The 23,037-nt window shown below is 35.0% G+C and overlaps 2 protein-coding genes across 6 annotated transcripts in view; both read left to right on the plus strand.

Annotated features, from left to right (window-relative positions):
* Nucleotides 1-8,076, plus strand: part of pycr3 (pyrroline-5-carboxylate reductase 3) — a 9,713-nt gene extending 1,637 nt beyond the window's left edge. Inside the window, 6 exon segments of the mRNA XM_016551211.1 lie at nt 770-834; nt 1,593-1,772; nt 3,114-3,326; nt 6,263-6,355; nt 7,755-7,938; nt 8,057-8,076. Of these exon segments, the coding sequence (XP_016406697.1) occupies nt 770-834; nt 1,593-1,772; nt 3,114-3,326; nt 6,263-6,355; nt 7,755-7,938; nt 8,057-8,076 (755 nt within the window).
* Nucleotides 8,077-9,290: 1,214 nt separating this feature from the next.
* Nucleotides 9,291-23,037, plus strand: part of eef1db (eukaryotic translation elongation factor 1 delta b (guanine nucleotide exchange protein)) — a 28,416-nt gene continuing 14,669 nt past the window's right edge. For 2 of the 5 annotated variants that reach the window (XM_016551189.1, XM_016551188.1), the window contains exons 1-5: nt 9,291-9,425; nt 13,982-14,096; nt 14,413-14,484; nt 21,066-21,150; nt 22,387-22,691. In XM_016551189.1, the coding sequence (XP_016406675.1) occupies nt 13,983-14,096; nt 14,413-14,484; nt 21,066-21,150; nt 22,387-22,691 (576 nt within the window). In that variant the 5' untranslated portion in view covers nt 9,291-9,425; nt 13,982. The other 3 variants (XM_016551191.1, XM_016551187.1, XM_016551190.1) reach the window with 3 other exon arrangements.

Genomic DNA, 23,037 nt, shown 5'->3' on the forward strand with positions numbered 1-23,037 from the left:
AAGTGTATGACAATTAGATTAGACTGTGCAGAAATTGAAATCTACACACTAATACACACTATACTCAAGTCACGCAATGCTGATGTTGTTAACATTAATCATTTGAGAATAATATATATATTATTATAACAATAATAATAATTTGAACGGTTTGATGTGATATGAGCTAACCGATCTTTAGATTTAATCACCATTGGTAGCGAGATTTATGGTAATGCTTTTTTCCTCAGTTGGTCAGAAGAAACGTGGCAGACTTGTTACTTGTTCAGATGGCAATATACGGTGAAAATTCTTATTTGGGTCATACCAAGACTTAGGCTAGAATCTGTGATTGCGAAGTACAGTAAATATCCACACCGGTGCGGTGACCGACTGCCACACATACTGTTCAGAACATTAGATTAATCCGCGCTGGAGCCGAGCCGGAGCACATCCCACGCAATGAAGATAATTCCGCACACAGCTGCAATTCCAGGTTTTCAAACAGAGATGGCGACAAAGAGGCAAAACTTACGGACTGCAGCTTTAACTAATATACTGTATATCTATAGTTGTGTGTTTTTGTTACATAAACTACTGTATTACAGAAAAAAACTAACATAACATAAATTAACAAAACAAACTAAATATGCAGGCACTAAAAGCAGTGTTAGTTAATCTTGATAAAGAGTTAACTTTATTAAAACAAATTGAGGCATGAAAATTACAGTAATAATAAAATTAGTTTCTGTGCTTTTTACTGACATGTTGTACTGTTTTTGTGTTATAGGGAAGGTTCCACCCAGTAATATAATTATTAGCGCTCCATCCATGAACAACCTTCCTCGCTTTCAGGTACGACATGTGACTTTATTAAGAATTGAACTATGCAGTTCCATAAAAAGTCAAGATATAATATGCGAATATTATTATAGTAATTGATTATTATTGTTGTTGTTGTATTGTTATATAAACGTTATTATATTATAATTTAAAATAAAATTATAAAAAAAATATTTAGTGCCTATTTTCATTAAATTTTTAGGATACTTAAAAATGCACATTATTTTACAATAAATGAACATAATATTAAGATAAAATAACAATTCAAAAATTGTGTTAAATCAAAAATTATGATAAAATATTTAAAGAGGGCATAACACACCGTTTTGCCCAATCTCATGTTAATCTTGAGTACCTATAGAGTAGTACTGCATCCTTCATATCTCCAAAAAGTCTTTAGTTTTATCATATTTATAAAAGAAAGATACAGCTTTACGATTCCCTCCGACTCTGAATGCATGAAACGGCATTGTACCCCCCCTTTAATTGCGTCCTAATGGGTTGATTTCCATTGCTGGAGTACAGAAAGTAACAGAGTAATGAGCTCTTTTTCTCTTGATTTTGGGGTGAAATATGGCCCTAATGTTTCATAATGAAATTCACCTGCTTTTTAAGTAGATCCACACCTGAATTATTTTAAGAAGCTAGTAATGTAATGCATTTGTATTGATCGTGTTTCTCCTTTATTCCCAGCGTGATATCTGGAGTAGATGATGACGAACAGCTTAACTTGTCATTTCTGTGACAGGTTTGTGTGAATGTTCTGACAGGAGAGAGGAGTTTCTGTCACTCACTCGAATGACGAGGTTGTCGATCGCTCTCGGTTGGTCTTCCTGGCCGTCAAACCTCACCTCGTCCCAAAGGTGCTGAATGGAATCTCCGGGAATGTCACTCAGGAACACATCATCGTTTCCATGGCAGCCGGAATCACTCTAGAAACACTTGAGGAGGTGAGGATTTGCCCAGCTAACCATTTCTGATTTCCCAGAACATTCCCAGAAAGTTTGCTTTTGCAAAAAGGTTTGAAGGTTTGGTAACACTTTACTTGAAGGGGTGTGCATAAGACTGACATGACACCTTCATAATCATTTTTGTTGTTGTTGTTTAGTTTGTAGAATATTATTCTAATGCTCCCCTAATCTTATTCTAACGTTCCCCTATCCTTTATAGTTAGTTCATCTCGTTTCTTAGATATTCGTACTTTTATCATAAACAATTATCATAAAACTGTATATATAGACTTGTAACAACCCTGTTTTGTTTTTATTTATTGTTTAATTAATATATAATGATGAACACATCAACCATCATATGGAAGATTCGCCTAAATAAAATAATTTTTTTTTATTAATTTACGGGGTACCCAGAGTTTACATTTCTTCAGCATTAAATAACAATGACTGGTTTTTCAATTGTGAAATGTATTCATAGACATTAAAAAATAATAATAAATCATTATTTGGCTTGAAGTAAAAGTATTCCTCAGTGCATTTATTTCTTACCTCTAATAGTTTCGGTCGGTAAACAAAAACTTCTCGATTAGCATCATGTTCTCTTCAACATGGGCGCGATCTCTCCGAAATCATATTTGCTCTCAGATCTATATTAATTATAAACAATTATTTAATAAAGAGATCGATTAACGTTAGTCGGTCAGTCAGTAAAACGAAATGACCGTTAATTTTTAAATTGCTCGATGGCGCGGTTTTCTGTGGAAGACAGTGCTGGAGACGCTCGTGCAGATCAGATCAGAAGCGCGCAGTAAATGACGATGAAAACAAATGCGTGAGTTTATGAATCCTGCGCTTTTCAAGCTACTCTTAACCCAGGCTTAATATTTTAGCCATAAAGTTTGATATATCTGATCATTATAACGCGTTTTGATCTAATTTCTAGATTTTATTAAACGCTGTATTAAACTACGTTCAGAGTTTACAGGCCATTACATAAAACATCTGCAACTTTGTTATATCTGCAGGTTAGTTGGTTATATAACCATTTTGGTATGTTATTTTTAGGTTATTTAAAAAATAATAACCCTGCAGCATTCTGAGAACGTTATATTATGGTTGCAAAAAAAATAAAACCTTAAAAGAACGTTTCTGGAATGTTATTATTTGATTCCCCCCTAAAAAAGGAACCATAATACGTTAGGGGAACGTTGTGTTTGCTGGATACATGCTCTTTATCGTTACATGAATCTTAGTCCAAAACTATATCTTAAAGGGGTCATATGATGCGATTTCAAGTTTTCCTTTCTCTTTGGAGTGTTACAAGCTGATTGTGCATAGATAAGATCCCTGAAGTTGCAAAGACTAAATATAATGCCGAATCTTCCCTGCATGCTCCTGGAAGGGGCGCTGCTCCTCGCCTGCGGCTCATGTGCGGGACAGGAGGAGGAGACTCTCCTGAAGGCCCTGCTAGGCCCGTGCGGATTGGTGGAGGCGGGGCCTGAACCCTGGATCGACGCCCACGTGGGCTTGAGTGGCAGCGGCGTCGCATTCGTGAGTGACATGCCTTGTCCAAATACCCACACTATACCCAATACCTTGCATTTTAAAATCAACTTCTAAATGTCTGTTCAGTAGTCCCTATAACATGACACAATTTAATTTGTTCTAAAAAGCAGTTGCAAATGTTATACAAAATAAATATCACCACTACTCTTCTTTGCACCAATAAAACGTGCACCACTTTGTTTTTCTACCAAATTAAGTGTAATATCTAATTATTATATTAATATTTAACTTACATTGGAAAGGTTTCCGTGACCTCTCGTGAGATCTCGGCAAAAAGTCTTACGATTTATTTCCAGAACATGATGCATGATGGGATACACTAAGCCTCGAATAGTGCTCCTTAATGTGGATTTAGTGTGCGTTAAGGGCACTATGCTTTGGCGTTTTTAAGACCTGGGACAGTCTTGCGCACTTACTTTCTGTCGCACGCACGCGCTCTCAAGTGGCCAAGACCGCAAGTGTGGGTATTTGAAAAAGGGAACAGTGTGCGTTAAGGGCACTATGCTTTGGCGTTTTTAAGACCTGGGACAGTCTTGCGCACTTACTTTCTGTCGCACGCACGCGCTCTCAAGTGGCCAAGACCGCAAGTGTGGGTATTTGAACAAGGCAACAGTTTCTAAAAATGTAAATAAATGATTAAACTAAATAAATCTAAATGAATGAATAAATAAATACATTTACAGAGTACAGAACTATTGAGTAATAATGTAACATAATGCAAATAAAATATTAAATACTTTCCAAATAATACTTTACACATAGTTTTTATAAAAAATTATAAAATTATACATTTTCAAAAAAGTTAGTCCGAAACTACACATATATGTATATATACGTGTGTGTGTGTGTGTGTGTGTGTGTGTGAAAAGTCAGGGACTGAGAGCAGCTCATAGTCTAGATGAACAGGTTCGAGTGTTTGTGTAGTGATCTTCAGTGTTTGTGGAGTGGTAACATGTCATGAAAAAATACTATAGTAATTTATAGTAAATACTATAGTGTTTTTGAACCATACTATAGTAAAGTGTATTATACTGTATATATTATAGTATTTACAACACTTTGTTAATGAATGCTACAGTATACTATACTGTAGTATAAACTATAGTGAACTGATAAACTGTAATAAATACTGTAGTATACTTTAGTTTCTACTACAGTAAACTGTAGTGTATTGTAATATAATATACCCTATAGTTGTAGAAAACCTAGTACAGTATTGGGTAAAGTAATTTGTTTATATTACCATCCACGTTATTATTCTTTTCTTTCGTCTCTGTCGCCCTGTGCTCTTTGTCGCTGCAGCAGGGCACAGCCGTCTGAGCGTCTTCCAGACAAACTGACCTCTAGGGACGTATTGACAGTTTGTGTTACTGAGTGACAGACGTATAGAGCCACAGAGCGACAGTGAAGGAACACACAGAAAACCATTCCAGTAGTCTCCCGGCAGTCGTTTTTCTTTTTCTTTTTTGTCATAAAACTCAGAAGATTCCCTTCTAAGATTAGAGATTTTTGGGAGAGGGAAAACAAGGGTTGTGAAGGGGTGGAGGGGGGTGCTTATGTGCAGTTTTTTCCGGAAAAAGGGGGTGGGGAGGGATCTAATTAATTTTGAAGGATCTTCGGCCCCTTTCGTCCAAGGCAGAGAAAGAGGCAGGGCGGGAGACGGAGGGGTGAGCGAGTGGGTGGAGCGAGTCTGAGGGAGAGAATAAGTGAGACAGGGGAAGGCGGGGGGGACAGACAGACCCCTGGACTGATTAGAATTCTGGGCAGGTAGCAGGCGGCTGCTGTGCACCCACTGTGGCCAGGCAGAAAGGAGGGGAATGGCTGCCCGCCCACCTGCCCGTGTGTGTGTGTGTTTGGGGTGATCTCTGGGAGCAATTCTTGACGTTCAGGTTCCTTGCACTTTTGTTACCTAATTTCCCCCCCGATCACTCCGATATTTCAGCAGTGTTTATGAGAGAAATTACAAAACTCATCTCAGATCTCCAGTGTGTCCCAGAATTATAGAAACGGTGTCACTGCATCAATATAGCACCACAGTAGGTTCCCAAAGTAAAGTGCCATTCATTTTAAAATGTCTGTAAAATACTTTCTTCTATCCGTGCTTAATATGCTGAGACAACTACGAACGCTGTGGCTCTGTGATGCCTTTAAAACATTGTTTAATTTATTTGAATCACCCTACCTGTCTGGCATAGAAACATGGCATATCCAGTGCCATGAGTTTAAGGCTGGACTCTCTAGGCAGACAAGGGGGGCTGTTCAGGAAACCTGTAAGAAAACAGTCATTATTTTTTTAAGTTCCGTTATGTTTAACTCATTGAACATAATGTATAATCTAATGTAACAAGAACATCTGACCCTTTTGTAAGTAAAAAACGAAATAAATAAAATGTCAGTGAAAGCAAATTATATTATTGAGTCGACCTTGCTAGACTCTCAAAGTGCTCTGTTTTTCCTGTGTATCTAAATATTTTGCTATACCTTCGTGAAAAATGCACCCCACATGAAAAAATACTATAGTAATTTATAGTAAATACTATAGTGTTTTTGAACCATTCTATGGTAAAGTGTATTATACTGTATATATTATAGTATTTACAACACTTTGTTAATGAATGCTACAGCATACTGAAGTATTTACTATAGTGAACAGATAAACTGTAATAAATACTGTAGGATACTTTAGATTTTTTTAGTAAACTGTAGTGTATTGTAGTATAATATACCCTATAGTTGTAGAAAACTTAGTACAGTATTGGGTGAAGTAATTTGGTTATATTACTATAGTTGTTATATTACCACAGCAACTATAGAATTACCACAACAAATTAATTCACGTACTTTACTATAGTATGGTTCAAAAACACTATAGTTTTTACTATAAAATACTATAGTATTTTTTCATGTGGGGTCTCATATAGGTGTATGTGTTTGCGGAGGCACTGGCGGACGGTGCTGTTAAAATGGGGATGCCCAGCGCTCTGGCTCGACGTATCGCAGCACAGACAATACTGGTAAGTGTTTGCTCACGAACCGCTTCGCAAAACAACAAGAAGACATGAGAAATTACGCTTTAATCTTAGTGGAGGTGCTTAACCTTCAGAAAACGCTGATCGTCACCTTAGCGTGTCAACTGAAATATTTAATGATGAGGTTTTTGCAACTTTTTTTTGTTGCATGTCTACAGTTTAAAACTCCCATTATTTGTGATTTTGTTTTTTGCAACCAAAATGTTTGTTACAATGCATGTCGGCAGTTTAAAACCATATTTGTTTTGCAATTTTTTGCAAATTGATCAAATATTGATTGTCAGCCATAGCATGTCAAACAAAATACATCATGATGAGATTTTATTTTATATGAAGTTTATATAGTTTTTATATCCATTTTTGCAAGCAAATGTTTTGTTACCATGTCTACAGTTTTTATTTTGCAATTTTTTGCAACCAAAATTTTGTTACGTGTTTAAAACCCAGATTTGTTTTTTTTGCAAATTGTGATTATCAAGCTTGGCATGTCACATGAACTAAATATGTCATGATGAGTTTTTTTTTTCATGAAGTTTGTGATTTTGTGCAACCAAATGATTGTTACCGTTTCTACAGTTTAAAACCCAGATTTTTGTGTTTTTGTTATAATAAAGATTAATAGAATTTTAACAATGTGTCATATTGCCATAAAATGAAGCGGTCACTATTAAGAACTAGCTAGTTTCATTCCAAATATTGGTTTGTAGTTATTAATAAACTTACATTTCTACGGTGGCCGAGAGAGCTCAACGTGCTGCAATTTCAGAAAGCACATGCAAATAGAAGAAGCACTAGCATATTAAGAAAACATCTTCATCAGTTTGACAGCACATGTGCTGCAAATACTTTACCCCAACAAAACGAAAATTAACCATCTTTTTTTTTTTGTATTGATTACCATTTGTATAACCACAGTTGTACAAATACCATGGTTAAACTGTGGTTAGTGTAGTAAATCCATGGTTAATTTGTTGTTACCATGGTTTAACTATAGTAACCATTTTTTGTTTTTATTTATTTATTACAGTAATTTTGTATTTTGTCAGCTTATTTAGGCTAATCATTTCAAAAAAAAAAAAAGCAGCAGCAAAGAAATCGTATTATCAGGATGTTAAAATAAACAAAAATCTCACCTTTCAGAGCAAACATTGATAAATGTCCCAGCCATGTTCGTCACTTTGCGGTTCCCTTAAACATTTCCGATGTGGTCTGTGCCTATTTGCGGCGCGTTGAGCTCTCTCGGCCACCGTACATTTCCCATAAATTAAAGAGAACATAAAGAAATAATGTTTGTTTGATCACTTTTTACAAAACATTTGTGGTAGCTGGGTTGAATACCAATGCTTGCCATTGACAGAATATGCTTAAATCTGGCGTGTTTCAGGGCGCTGGCGTGTTACTGCGTGATTCCGGGAAGTTCCCGGCGGAGCTGAAGGCCGAGGTTTGCACACCGGGAGGGACCACGATTCACGGGATCCACGCGCTGGAGAAGGGAGGATTTAGAGCGGCTACGATGGGAGCCGTAGAGGCGGCGACCGAAAGAGCCAGAGAACTGGGAAAGAAGTAGAGTGGGAATCGCATTTAGAGACATTATGATACCTGAGGGACAATTAACTTAACATCTTAAAGTCTTACTTTATTCTCCAAGCATATCCAGTAGTCAGTGATTCTGAATGTTGATTACAGTGGCCTTGATAACGGATTGAAAGGTGCTTCTTAAAGTACAAATGAATGGACTCATCTAAAGATGAGAATTTCTTGTGTGTTCTAAGGGAACAATATACATAAGAATGTGCTAGATGTATTCACTTTATTTTCTGCACATGAAATGTGTTTATTTTGTCCACACAGATTTAAAGAATGTGAAAAAAATCATATTAAATGTATAATAAATGAATCTCTAAGAAATCCACTTGGTCTTGTGTGCGCTGACTTTTGCTTATAATTTTTTAAAGCCTCATTTAATGGCACTGTGCATACTGCAAGTAATAAAAACATTTTTAAGAAACTAAAATTTAAAGAACTACAAAATCATTGTTTCACAACAATACAGTAAGTGCATTGGTGTTCCTTAAACCCTTAAAGATGTTTCAATGCAGTGATTCTCAAGATTCTGATTTGAACTGTACTAAAATAAAAAATGAAGAATATAAAGTTTGCATTTGAAGATTTTATCATAGGATAATAAGATATTTCTATCTTCCAAAGTATTTTCAGCACCAGTAGTTTGCATAAAAAGGTTTCCATCTTTCAAAATTGCAAAAAAAAAAAAAAAATGACAAAAGAATAATAAAATGCGTTTATTTTTATTATATCATGTGTATGAACGTATATAAAACATACGATCTAAGTATGCTTTAAAGAAATGTTTGTGAATGTAAAATGTTGTATATGGATTTTTTTTATATTGCCATTTTTTATATGGATATAAAAAATTAACATTAAAATGTAGCTACAAAATAATTTAATTAATTTTAATTTATGCATTTAGCAGACGCTTTTATCCAAAGCGACTTGCAGTGCATTCAGGCTATACATTTTTTACCCGTATGTAAATTAATAGAACAAAATGAATTCAAACGTATTTTTGTTTGTATAAAACATGTCTTTAAGAATACATTTACAGTTTAATTTTGAATTAAAACAGTAACGTCTCAATTCTCACCATATGATACACCTATAGTAATTTCACTATCGTTTCCACGAACGAATAGAAATGGGCCTTCATCATTTTTGATGACGTCATATACGCAGTCGCGCTGGGAAACTGACAGAATGTACCATGTGGGGAAAAATGTGATGACAAAATATCACTTAAAGCACACTTCTATAGCACGGTTGTGCGTGTATGTCTATATGTATACAAATACGAAACTGACGTAAATACACTTAAGCCGCCTCAGGGTAATGTTTGGTGGTTTTGTGGCGGTTTTGAGGCAGTGATCTCCCCCGCTCTTGAGCGGGAATGGTTCGCGCGGCTCTCGCTCTCTCCTTCTGTTCCACGAGCGCGAGACGAGCAGCAGCGATTCATTCAACGCCAACTAAAGCGCTTAAAGTGAGTATTTGTGTGGGAAAATGAGGTGGTTTACAGCGGCTCATGCTCATTTATGGCTTTTTCTGGGTTTAAATGAATAAATAATACTGTGCTGTAAATGTACGGGGTGTTTATCGTGCTCAAACGCCGGTTAGACGTTTTTCGTATGTTTATTTATTAATATAAGAATAACCAATACGTGATCGCTACATGACCGAAAGCTCATGCTTTTGTTACAGTCACTGTCATAATGAAAATACGTTTAATTTGTATAAATATCCAGTGTGTTGTTTGATGGGCCTGACGCCTCCATGTGCAGGAAGTCCAGATTATCATAAATAATGACGCATTCTCATGTTTAATCGGATGATCTTGTGGTAAACCGGAGATTTATTCAGATTTATTGATTTTATGATCTCTAGATAACGCCTGTTTCGTTTCTGAATCAACAAAATGAGTGATTAGGCAAAAAAACGCCTTTTTTCTCATAATTGCACATTCAGATCTGCTGATCTTGACAATCATGGTCACTAGAAACTATCATCTAAAAGTGATGATAATACTGATACTCATTATAGTGAATTATTTTCAGTCACATTAGCCTGATTGGTAAATTATTATGTAAGTTAAGCGACCTTAATCATAAAATCATATTAGACTAACAAAGAAGTAACAGAGAAATGCTATTGTGCACATGGCACCATGATAATACCATTTTTTTTTGGGACATATACTATGGTAATCATTCACAACCATAGTATTACTATCAGATACCATCACTGTACCATGTTTTCACCACGATGCATCTTTGTGAGGGCATGTATGAGTGAAGTCCTCTCATTCTGTGAGATTCAATATAAACAAATACTTTTCTTAATTGCACTTTATGGTTTATTGCTTGCCTTCGTTTGGAAGAGAAGAACGTTCAGCTACATACTGTTTGTTTGATCGCTTTTCGTGTTTGCTGAAGGTGAGTTTGGACAAAGTTTGGACATGTTTATGTTATTTGACCCATCATGGATTTGTCTGTGTGTTTTGTCCATTCTGAATTTGATTGTCCTTTCTTTTCTCCATCGCACTTTCAGTTTGTGTTTTTTTTTAATTCGTTTTCTGCTCAATGTCATTTTAAAGTGCAATGTATTTCATGTTTAAATCTAATGCAACCATAGAATGTTTTGTGTGTGATTGTGTCTGTCTTTAAAGCTGAAGTGTGTAATTTTTACTGAACCGAGGGTATGTTTGCATGACAACGATGTACTAAAAACGGGAAAGTTGTTCCTTTGCGTTTTTGAAAGGTTTTGCGTACAGACGACAACATTGTCAAAATATCCCACCCTGTTCCCATGGATCCACCTAAATGACTAAAAACACTGTATTATATATACCAGGCCAGTAGTTGGCGATGTCACTTTGTAAAGAAATGCATTACATTGCCGTTTTCACAAATTTGCGTTTACATGGAGACAAAAACGATACAGTTTTCGAAAGCTCCCACATTGAAACTCATTTTCAAAGGTTTGTGATTTCAGCTCCACAAAACGCAGTTGCCATGTAAATGAACAGCTAAAATGCATAAAAATGAAATCGAATAATGATTGTCTCCGAACAGGTTTCTCAATATAGAAACTTATTTCCACCAATTCAGACTAATTAGAATCGCAATTGTAAGTTATATTAATTGTGAGATGTAAAATTAATTCTGAAGAAAAAATTCAAAATTGTGTGTTCTAAATTTGTAATTGTGCGTTTATAACTATTAATTTTTTTATATTTTTATTAGGTGACAGAAATAAGCTTCCATACAAATACCTGTTTTATTAAGCTATTTCGATTTTTGTTAAATGCTAACAGTATTCTTTGGACTATGAATATAGTATGCTAAAAAGCTCTCTGAAAAGTCTCTAAATTCATCGTCTACATCCATAAAAGCAGCAATTTTTTTTTTCTCTTTTTTTTGTAATGAATCCGTCTTCAGTACTGCATTTTTAAATATACTTTGTTTTTCAGTGTCTTGCACCACTTTTAAGTTACCGCGTCAATGTAAATCGTTAACTTGTTTAACTTGCTGTAATTTGCGCTTAAATAATTGATTTGTATATCGCAACATACAGTTTACACACTTCATGTTTTATGTTATCCTACTGCTGTGTGACTAATTCTCCAGTTCCCTGTCACTCTCTCTCTCTTTCCTCTTTTTTGTTTATTTATCAATCCTCTTCTACCTCTGTATTTCTGAACACAAGAAAATGCGCAACAGAAGCCATAGGAATTCTTCTTCGAATCAGTCCAGTTCTTCTGAACGGCAGCCGGACCAAACCAACGCAGGCGCCGAGGGATGTTTGTCCAGCGCGACGCTGGAGGGTTTGAGATCGGAGTGTTCGACGGTGTGGTTCAACCGCATCGCGTACGAAAGTGCGGAGAGTCTTTACTACATACGACTATTGCAGCAGCAAAACGGCACGACCGCTCCTGCGAGTTCTTCCGCAAGAAACAAGCAAGAAACCTGCCAGCATGGAGAGCAAGAGGCTTGTCATCATGTCGTTAATGCTGTGTGGGTGAATAAACCCAACTTTGACCAAGCCGAGAGCAAGTTTGTGGGCCGCGTTCCCAACCAACCGAGATCTCTCCAACTGCAGCCCGCTAGCTGCGACGAGGGCTACCAATCGCAAACCCCGACTCCGCCCACACCGGCTTCCAGACCAATCAACGGCCTCCCTTCCTTGCCACCGCCTCCAATGGGGGTGTGGCTACAGAAACCTCTTTTTGATAAAGCCGAGGCGACTTTCTATCAGAACCTGTACGGCCAAAACTCGCCACCGAGAAACCCGGAAACCAGCGGCGACGAGTCCAACTCCAAACGGCGAAATAACATGCAAAAAAAGCCTGTGGTTTGCAATCGGCGGGAAACCGACAACATCACCACCAATCAGGGAGCGGCGCGCTGCTATTTCCTGCATGCCGACAGCGAGAGGGTGTGGCTAGATCGCGGTCGCTATGCGGAGGCGGAGACTCGTTTCTATGAAGAAGCTGCGGCGAGATCCGTCAAAACGACTATAAACCATTCTAGCCAGAAGCAGAAGTATGACTCAATACTCGAGAAAATACACTTTCCTCACACACTGTAGATAATTAGTTAGTTCGTTCACCGCCAAATTAAAGTTCTGTCATTTTAACAGTCCTGTTGCTCCAAACCTGCATTACTTCTGTTTCTTGAACCTCCTACGAATCGCAGTCTTTAGTGTTTTATGGCAAAAAGTGAGTCACACAGGTTTGGAATGGCATAAAGGTCAGTAAATGACAGAATTGGTGAATTATCACTTTAAAACGACATTTTACTCTCAGGGAACCATCAGTCTCATCCATTGCATTCACATGCAAACTGTTAACATTAACAACTTTTTCTTTTGTGCACCATCTTCATGTCATCGCACATTTTTCTCATGCCATTCTTTTTTTTTTTGGTCTCTTTTTACACGTTCATTCTTGCTGTGTTTGTCCGTTGTGTTGGCTTGGAAGAGTCATTCGTCTGAATTCAGTTTTGTATGATTTGGGTTTCTTCATTTGTTTGGTTGATGTCATTTTTGTTGTTGTTATTTTTGCATGGTTGCATTAACATATGTATATTATTTGTAGTATTTTATCCATGCACCAGTTTTGGGGAGTAACTTATTTTAGTATCACTGAGATATTATTATAGTTTTTATTAATTTTGAACTTATTTATTTTCATTTTCAAATGTTAAACCACTGAGCTGTAATTTTTATGTATTTTTCATTTTCATTTTAGTCATTTTGTTGTGTGTTTTTTTTTTTTGTCTTTAGAATTGGTTTTATTTTTCTTTATATCCATGTCGTTTTATCAATTTTTTTTATTCATTGCTTTGTTTTTGTTATTTTAGTACATCAAGTTTAACTAAAATAAAATGAGCAATGTTGTTTGCTTTAGCAGGTATCTGAAAGAAAATGAATGATTAAAATTAATAATGCAAATAAAAATTAATGTTGGTAAATAAAAATATTAAAAGAAGTGTTATTTCACTGTAAAATAAGAAAATAATATAATTAATTTTACAGTAAAATTGTTTTAAATAGGATTATTTTTATTTTATATTTTTCAAATGATAAACCATTATTTTGGCAGAAAAAAAAAAGATTTTGTTTTTCATTTAAAATTAATTAGTAATTAAAAAATTAATAATTTTTTGTTTTGCATGTCCATATAGTTTTTATGAATCTTTATTTTTTATTTATTTAACTTTTATTTATTATTTAATTTTGTTATTTTAGTACACCAAGTTAAACTTAATGAAAATGAGAAATGTTGCCTTGGCAAATAACTAAAATAAAATAAGTAAATTTTATTTCAACTAACAATTTTTTTGTTTTAGCTTTATTTAAATATGATAATAACCATTAGCATATAAATTCACTCCCCAATACTGCTGTGCACCGTAGTTTGAAACATCCTTTCATTTTCATCAAGGAACGAACAGATAGCAGATCACATCCAGTCCTTTATCAGTTCACTGAAGATGTTTGTTTACTGAGCTTGTTACAGGTCTCGTGTGTGTGTTACAGGATGACTGCAGCGGAGTGTTTGGCGCAGGAGAGGATCTGGTTCGATAAGCCACGTTACGATGAAGCGGAACGGCAATTTTATGAGCGGATGAATGGACCCACGCAGCCCAAACAAGTATTACATCTATCACTTGAACCATTGCATCAGTATTACAGCATGTGTGCTAATACTACTGTTCCACGTGGTGTTTTTGAAAGATCGGTAGGTTAATTCTAAATGTACATTTACTTAATTTCATGCATTTGGTAGATGCTTTTATCCAAAGAGACTTGCGTTTGCATTCAGTGTATACATTCCCACAGTCCCAGGGAACTGAACCCATGCCCTCACCGTTGCTAGCGATATTTCATTGTTTAAAGCTGCAGAAGCACTGTTTATACCAGTACACACACACACACACACTGAGGTTTGTCTCTGTCTCTCGTCTCAGGACACTGGAGCTAACAGCATCCTTCAGGACATCGCAAGAGCACGAGAAAACATCCAGAAATCTCTCGCTGGGGTGAGTCGAGCAAAAACCCTACCATCACACTTTGAACTGTGCAATCTAGCTCTCTTCTAGGGCTGCACGATTTCTGGAATTGCTGTGTTATTTATTTATTTATTATGATTTTATTTCTTATTTTTTTAAAAGCTACAGGTTTGAAGGGTTTGTACAATTTGAACAAAAAATTATAATTATATACCCGGATGACCGTATAATAATGATAATGTTGTGGTTGTTACAAAATTAAAAATATATATTGTTTCACTCTAAAATAAAATGAGTAGTTAAGAAAAATAATATAGTGATGATAGTTTTATTTTACAGTACAACTTTAAAATTACAATGGAAAAAATGGCTGTCTAGAAATATGGTAATAAATGTTTCATCGGTCGTTACTAAATAAAAAATATTAAAATAGAAATGTGCACAATTTCCCCAAGCATTCGTGATTACATATCAGTAATTATTATTAATATCATTATTATTGTTGCTGTTGTTATTACTAAGTAAAAAATATTAAAATAAGAAATACTACTATTGTAATTCACTGTAAAATAAAAAATGGAGCATTTAAGAAAATAATAATAATGATAATAATTTTACTTTACTGTACAGCAGCTGTGCAATTACAATACAGATCTTAAATTTTTATTTTCATATGTTTTCAAGCTTTTATTTTGGCAGAAGAACACAGGAAGCCCAGAATGCTTTTGTTTTCTTGACACCAGCCAGTTTATTAGTGTTTTTATTGTATTTTAGTGTATTTTAATGAATCGTCCAGCTCTACTCTTGTTCTTAAACCCTAGTGAGTTGTCTTGCTGTCTGCTGCCTGCTGCCTACATGGGCAGAGAGCGTTGTGAGTGTGTATGCTGTCTATTGTCTATGTAGGGAGCTCACTAGGTTTTAGAACAGAGCCCAGCTTATATCTCCTAAATCATCTGTTCTCTTCCTTCATCTGCACTCATCAGCTGAAGACAACCTTGCAGCCAAGTAGAGGCTCCGCCCCTAAAATATCTAACCCCTCCCACCGCTTGTCTCCTGTAAGTGTGTGTGTGACACACACTAAAGCAGCTCACGCCCGAGTCGGCCAGCGCGGGACGCGTGTGTGCATGCTTGCATGCATGTTGTTGTAGAACGTTTCAGAAGAAATCTGTGATGCATGCGTTTGTTGTTAATGTTTCTGCTGTGAAACGAGACCATAAACGAGAGCAAACACTTGCATCTTTGTTGTGAGGTTTGTATCAGTGCTGTTGTAGTGTCATTGCAATGCTATAATAGTTTATATTAATGTTTTGAATTAATTCATTTCAGTATTTTTACATTTTTACTGATTTTTATTTCATACAACATTTTAGTACACATTAAACTTAAAATGCTAAATGTTTGCTGAAATAAAATAAATTACATTTTTTAAATATTTTATTTGTTACTGTTTAACAGCTAATGAGTTTTAACTCTAATAACCCTGGTTTGTATGATATTACAGACTGTACTATATTTATGTATTCACTCTGAAATTTTTAGTTGTTTTTTAAATGTAAAAATTATATCTAATTAAAATAATCATCAAAAATTAGAACAAGAAAAATTATTTATTTTTACTTTTTAATGTATACACACCAATACAGAGATCTAAACTGGAGATTGTGAGTAAATGAACAATTAATAATTTAGTCCTAAATAATAAAAATCTAAATAAATAATTTAAAAAACCCAATAAAAATAAAACACCAAAAAATACATATATTTTATGTATTTAATATAATAAATATGTTTTGATTACCGAATAATTAATTAAATCATATAAATGTCAGATCAAAATAAATACATTTTAAAATAAAAAACAATCAAAATAAAACACCAAAAAATAGCTAAAATATTCAATTAGTTTATCTGCATGTCATGTGACCAATAAACAACATCAGAGAACCATGAACATGCGAATGTGTTGAAATATTATTGAAACTTTTAGGGATTTATTGGAAAATTTTAGGGAGTAAATATTTCAGCTCAAATGCGCTGGGCTGACAAAAAGGTTTGGGAATCCATGCATCAATATACCTACACATAGTTATAAACAGTAATATTTGCCTACAAATCTACAGAAACATCCATGAACATTTGATTGAGGGTGCAAATGAATTACACTGAATTTTTTGAAGCAGTTTTGAATCATGGAGGAATTTTAAAGTGATTCACAGAAACAAGTTAAACTTACTGAACCAACTTCAAATATAAAATTAAAACATGTCTAAAAGTTGCATGCTCTGACAAAGTGGCGAAATCTATGTTGTGTGTCGTGTGGTACATTAAAATAGTGTAGCAGCTAGTGTAGTAACAGACTGTAGTTGTGTGTTTGGTTAGTGTGTGTAGTATGTAGTTGTAAGTAGATCTGATTCTCTCACTGGGCAGTTGTGTATCAGAGCAGGGGCTGATGGAAACTCTGGTGTGTGTGTGTGTCTTTGTGTGTGTGTGTCTGTGTGCGTCTCTGTGTGTGTGTGTGCGTCTCTGTGTGTGTGTGCGTCTCTGTGTGTGTGTGCTAGTGAGTTGTCTTGCTGTCTGCTGCCTGCTGCCTACATGGGCAGAGAGCGTTGTGAGTGTGTCTCTGATATGCTGTCTATGTAGGGAGCTCACTAGGTTTTAGAACAGAGCCCAGCTTATATCTCCTAAATCATCTGTTCTCTTCCTTCATCTGCACTCATCAGCTGAAGACAACCTTGCAGCCAAGTAGAGGCTCCGCCCCTAAAATATCTAACCCCTCCCACCGCTCGTCTCCTGTAAGTGTGTGTGTGACACACATTAAAGCAGCTCACGCCCGAGTCGGCCAGCGCGTGACGCGTGTGCATGCTTGCATGCATGTTGTTGTAGAACGTTTCAGAAGAAATCTGTGATGCATGCGTTTGTTGTTAATGTTTCTGCTGTGAAACGAGACCATAAACGAGAGCAAACACTTGCATCTTTGTTGTGAGGTTTGTATCAGTGCTGTTGTAGTGTCATTGCAATGCTATAATAGTTTATATTAATGTTTTGAATTAATTCATTTCAGTATTTTTACATTTTTACTGATTTTTATTTCATACAACATTTTAGTACACATTAAACTTAAAATGCTAAATGTTTGCTGAAATAAAATAAATTACATTTTTAAAATATTTTATTTGTTACTGTTTAACAGCTAATGAGTTTTAACTCTAATAACCCTGGTTTGTATGATATTACAGACTGTACTATATTTATGTATTCACTCTGAAATTTTTAGTTGTTTTTTAAATGTAAAAATTTAATCTAATTAAAATAATCATCAAAAATTAGAACAAGAAAAATTATTTATTTTTACTTTTTAATGTATACACACCAATACAGAGATCTAAACTGGAGATTGTGAGTAAATGAACAATTAATAATTTAGTCCTAAATAATAAAAATCTAAATAAATAATTTAAAAAACCCAATAAAAATAAAACACCAAAAAATACATATATTTTATGTATTTAATATAATAAATATGTTTTGATTACCGAATAATTAATTAAATCATATAAATGTCAGATCAAAATAAATACATTTTAAAATAAAAAACAATCAAAATAAAACACCAAAAAATAGCTAAAATATTCAATTAGTTTATCTGCATGTCATGTGACCAATAAACAACATCAGAGAACCATGAACATGCGAATGTGTTGAAATATTATTGAAACTTTTAGGGATTTATTGGAAAATTTTAGGGAGTAAATATTTCAGCTCAAATGCGCTGGGCTGACAAAAAGGTTTGGGAATCCATGCATCAATATACCTACACATAGTTATAAACAGTAATATTTGCCTACAAATCTACAGAAACATCCATGAACATTTGATTGAGGGTGCAAATGAATTACACTGAATTTTTTGAAGCAGTTTTGAATCATGGAGGAATTTTAAAGTGATTCACAGAAACAAGTTAAACTTACTGAACCAACTTCAAATATAAAATTAAAACATGTCTAAAAGTTGCATGCTCTGACAAAGTGGCGAAATCTATGTTGTGTGTCGTGTGGTACATTAAAATAGTGTAGCAGCTAGTGTAGTAACAGACTGTAGTTGTGTGTTTGGTTAGTGTGTGTAGTATGTAGTTGTAAGTAGATCTGATTCTCTCACTGGGCAGTTGTGTATCAGAGCAGGGGCTGATGGAAACTCTGGTGTGTGTGTGTGTCTTTGTGTGTGTGTGTCTGTGTGCGTCTCTGTGTGTGTGTGTGCGTCTCTGTGTGTGTGTGCGTCTCTGTGTGTGTGTGGCATTTAAGAAAATAATAATAATGATAATAATTTTACTTTACTGTACAGCAGCTGTGCAATTACAATACAGATCTTAAATTTTTATTTTCATATGTTTTCAAGCTTTTATTTTGGCAGAAGAACACAGGAAGCCCAGAATGCTTTTGTTTTCTTGACACCAGCCAGTTTATTAGTGTTTTTATTGTATTTTAGTGTATTTTAATGAATCGTCCAGCTCTACTCTTGTTCTTAAACCCTAGTGAGTTGTCTTGCTGTCTGCTGCCTGCTGCCTACATGGGCAGAGAGCGTTGTGAGTGTGTCTCTGATATGCTGTCTATGTAGGGAGCTCACTAGGTTTTAGAACAGAGCCCAGCTTATATCTCCTAAATCATCTGTTCTCTTCCTTCATCTGCACTCATCAGCTGAAGACAACCTTGCAGCCAAGTAGAGGCTCCGCCCCTAAAATATCTAACCCCTCCCACCGCTCGTCTCCTGTAAGTGTGTGTGTGACACACATTAAAGCAGCTCACGCCCGAGTCGGCCAGCGCGTGACGCGTGTGCATGCTTGCATGCATGTTGTTGTAGAACGTTTCAGAAGAAATCTGTGATGCATGCGTTTGTTGTTAATGTTTCTGCTGTGAAACGAGACCATAAACGAGAGCAAACACTTGCATCTTTGTTGTGAGGTTTGTATCAGTGCTGTTGTAGTGTCATTGCAATGCTATAATAGTTTATATTAATGTTTTGAATTAATTCATTTCAGTATTTTTACATTTTTATTGATTTTTATTTCATACAACATTTTAGTACACATTAAACTTAAAATGCTAAATGTTTGCTGAAATAAAATAAATTACATTTTTTAAATATTTTATTTGTTACTGTTTAACAGCTAATGAGTTTTAACTCTAATAACCCTGGTTTGTATGATATTACAGACTGTACTATATTTATGTATTCACTCTGAAATTTTTAGTTGTTTTTTAAATGTAAAAATTATATCTAATTAAAATAATCATCAAAAATTAGAACAAGAAAACTTATTTATTTATTTTTACTTTTTAATGTATACACACCAATACAGAGATCTAAACTGGAGATTGTGAGTAAATGAACAATTAATAATTTAGTCCTAAATAATAAAAATCTAAATAAATAATTTAAAAAACCCAATAAAAATAAAACACCAAAAAATACATATATTTTATGTATTTAATATAATATGTTTTGATTACCGAATAATTAATTAAATCATATAAATGTCAGATCAAAATAAATACATTTTAAAATAAAAAACAATCAAAATAAAACACCAAAAAATAGCTAAAATATTCAATTAGTTTATCTGCATGTCATGTGACCAATAAACAACATCAGAGAACCATGAACATGCGAATGTGTTGAAATATTATTGAAACTTTTAGGGATTTATTGGAAAATTTTAGGGAGTAAATATTTCAGCTCAAATGCGCTGGGCTGACAAAAAGGTTTGGGAATCCATGCATCAATATACCTACACATAGTTATAAACAGTAATATTTGCCTACAAATCTACAGAAACATCCATGAACATTTGATTGAGGGTGCAAATGAATTACACTGAATTTTTTGAAGCAGTTTTGAATCATGGAGGAATTTTAAAGTGATTCACAGAAACAAGTTAAACTTACTGAACCAACTTCAAATATAAAATTAAAACATGTCTAAAAGTTGCATGCTCTGACAAAGTGGCGAAATCTATGTTGTGTGTCGTGTGGTACATTAAAATAGTGTAGCAGCTAGTGTAGTAACAGACTGTAGTTGTGTGTTTGGTTAGTGTGTGTAGTATGTAGTTGTAAGTAGATCTGATTCTCTCACTGGGCAGTTGTGTATCAGAGCAGGGGCTGATGGAAACTCTGGTGTGTGTGTGTGTCTTTGTGTGTGTGTGTCTGTGTGCGTCTCTGTGTGTGTGTGTGCGTCTCTGTGTGTGTGTGCGTCTCTGTGTGTGTGTGTGTGTGTGTGTGTGCGTTTCTGTGTGTGTGTGTGTGTGTGTGTCTCTGTCTGTGTGTCTCTGTCTCTGTGTGTGTGTGTGCGTGCGTCTCTGTGTGTGTGTGTGTCTGTCTGTGTGTGTGTGTGTGTGTCTCTGTCTGTGTGTCTCTGTCTCTGTGTGTGTGTGTGCGTGCGTCTCTGTGTGTGTGTGTGTCTGTCTGTGTGTGTGTGTGTGTGTCTCTGTCTGTGTGTCTCTGTCTCTGTGTGTGTGTGTGCGTGCGTCTCTGTGTGTGTGTGTGTCTGTCTGTGTGTGTGTGTGTGTGTCTCTGTCTGTGTGTCTCTGTCTCTGTGTGTGTGTGTGTGTGTGTGTTTAGAGTGGCGGAGGCGGCGCTGCTGATTACGGGGAGCTCGCGGCACACATGAAGGACCTGGAGCTGGAGAACCAGAGTCTACACGAAGGTGTGTTTAACAGATTCTCATAGCTTTGCGTTTTCATTTGCATCAGGATGGAAAATCAGAAAGAATTTAACAATCGTAATTCGCATTCTGATTCCATTTATGATTATTTTGGTCATTTTGAGAAAGAATGAATGAACAACGTTTAGAAAAGAAGCATTCACTAGCCTCAAAAGACTAGAAAACCATTCAGTATTCAGATTTCAACAGAACGGTACTAATCCAATTTGTCAACAAAAATAAATTATGTACATTTGTTTACATACAGTGTAATGTTTATATACTATTGTAGGTTTTGTTAGTATTTTGAATTAGCTATTTTTTTCATTTTCATTTTATTTTTAGTTTAATATTTAGTAATAAATACATTTAGTAATAAATTACTGTGCTCATTTATACTATTTAATTTTTTTATCATTGTTTTATTACTATTATTGTTTTTATTTATATAATATACTTTTTATTCATGTTTTGAATTAACGTTTTTCACTTTTCAATGTAATTTTATTTTAAAATCTTAGTAGTTTTACTAGGTGCTTTTATAAAGTTTTTATTATTGTTATTGTTATTACTATTATTATTTATATACTATTATAGTTTGTATTGTTCTGAATTATTTATTTTCAGTTTCCAATAAAATTTTAGTATAAGTTTTTGTCATTTTTTAAAACATATTTAAAAAAATATTTAAGTTGGCTTTTATTTTCAGTTTTCATTTTAGTGTAATTTTTTGTCATTTTATTTATTTAGTTATTTTTTTTATTTTTTTAATATTACTATTTAGGTTTAATTTGTTTTTATTTCAGTTTTGGTTTAGTTAATTTTAGTGCTTCAACTTAATTGCATTACAAAATTTCTTTTTTCAGTTACATTTTTTTCATATGATATTTATTTTTTATTTTAAAATATATTTTGTATTTTAAAAAATAAGAATTGTATTTTTTTAATTTTTTTAATAGTTTTAGTTAACGATAATAATATTTTTCACATGCATTAAGCATCTATTCTGTCTTTATCTCTCTCAATCCCATGCATTGGATTTAGTTGTAGCAAACCTCATATAAAAAATTAAATATAATATTTACTTGAACATCCGGAGGTGGACAGATAACATGGCATATTCATCATTAAAACTGAACAGCAGTGATGTCATAATATTTACATATGAGCTGTCATTTATTTACATCTTGCCTAATCTTCTGCAAGCACTTCCTTAATTGCTCTGGTTGTGTTTCTCAGTGGTGCAGGAGCTGCGTTCTGCTCTCAGTAAGATGGAGAGTCGCGTGTCAGCGCTGGAGAAGCGGACGACAGCGCCAACCGTTAACGGCACCAGTCCCGCCGCTCCTCAGAAAGCCTTGCCCGGTCCGGCGAAACAGGAGGAGGAAGATGAGGATGAGGACGACATTGATCTGTTCGGCAGCGATGAAGAGGTGGGCGAGGAGGCCGAGAGACTGAAAGAGCAGCGACTGCAGGAATACGCCGCCAAAAAGGCCAAAAACCCCGCCCTCATCGCTAAATCATCCATCCTGTTAGACGTCAAACCGGTAAGTGTCTGCAGCAGGGAATTCACATGTCGTGTTTTTTGTTTTGTTTTGTTTCGTGTTTGTTGAATTGTCTTTTTCCCCCAAATAAACAGGCAACCATCCTAAATACACTAGTAACTGCATAGCATCCATATAGAAACAACCTAGCAGCTACCTGGAACACCCTAGCAACTGCATAGCAACTACAGAAAAATAATCTTAACCGCTACCTGAAACACCCTAGCAACCGCATAGCAACTACAGAGAAATAATCGAACAGCTACCTGAAACACCCTAGCAACCGCATAGCAACTACAGAGAAATAATCGAACAGCTACCTGAAACACCCTAGCAACCGCATAACAAC

This window comes from Sinocyclocheilus rhinocerous, unplaced genomic scaffold (genome assembly GCF_001515625.1).
Source record: "Sinocyclocheilus rhinocerous isolate Xijiao unplaced genomic scaffold, SAMN03320098_v1.1 scaffold555, whole genome shotgun sequence".
NCBI lineage: Eukaryota > Metazoa > Chordata > Actinopteri > Cypriniformes > Cyprinidae > Sinocyclocheilus > Sinocyclocheilus rhinocerous.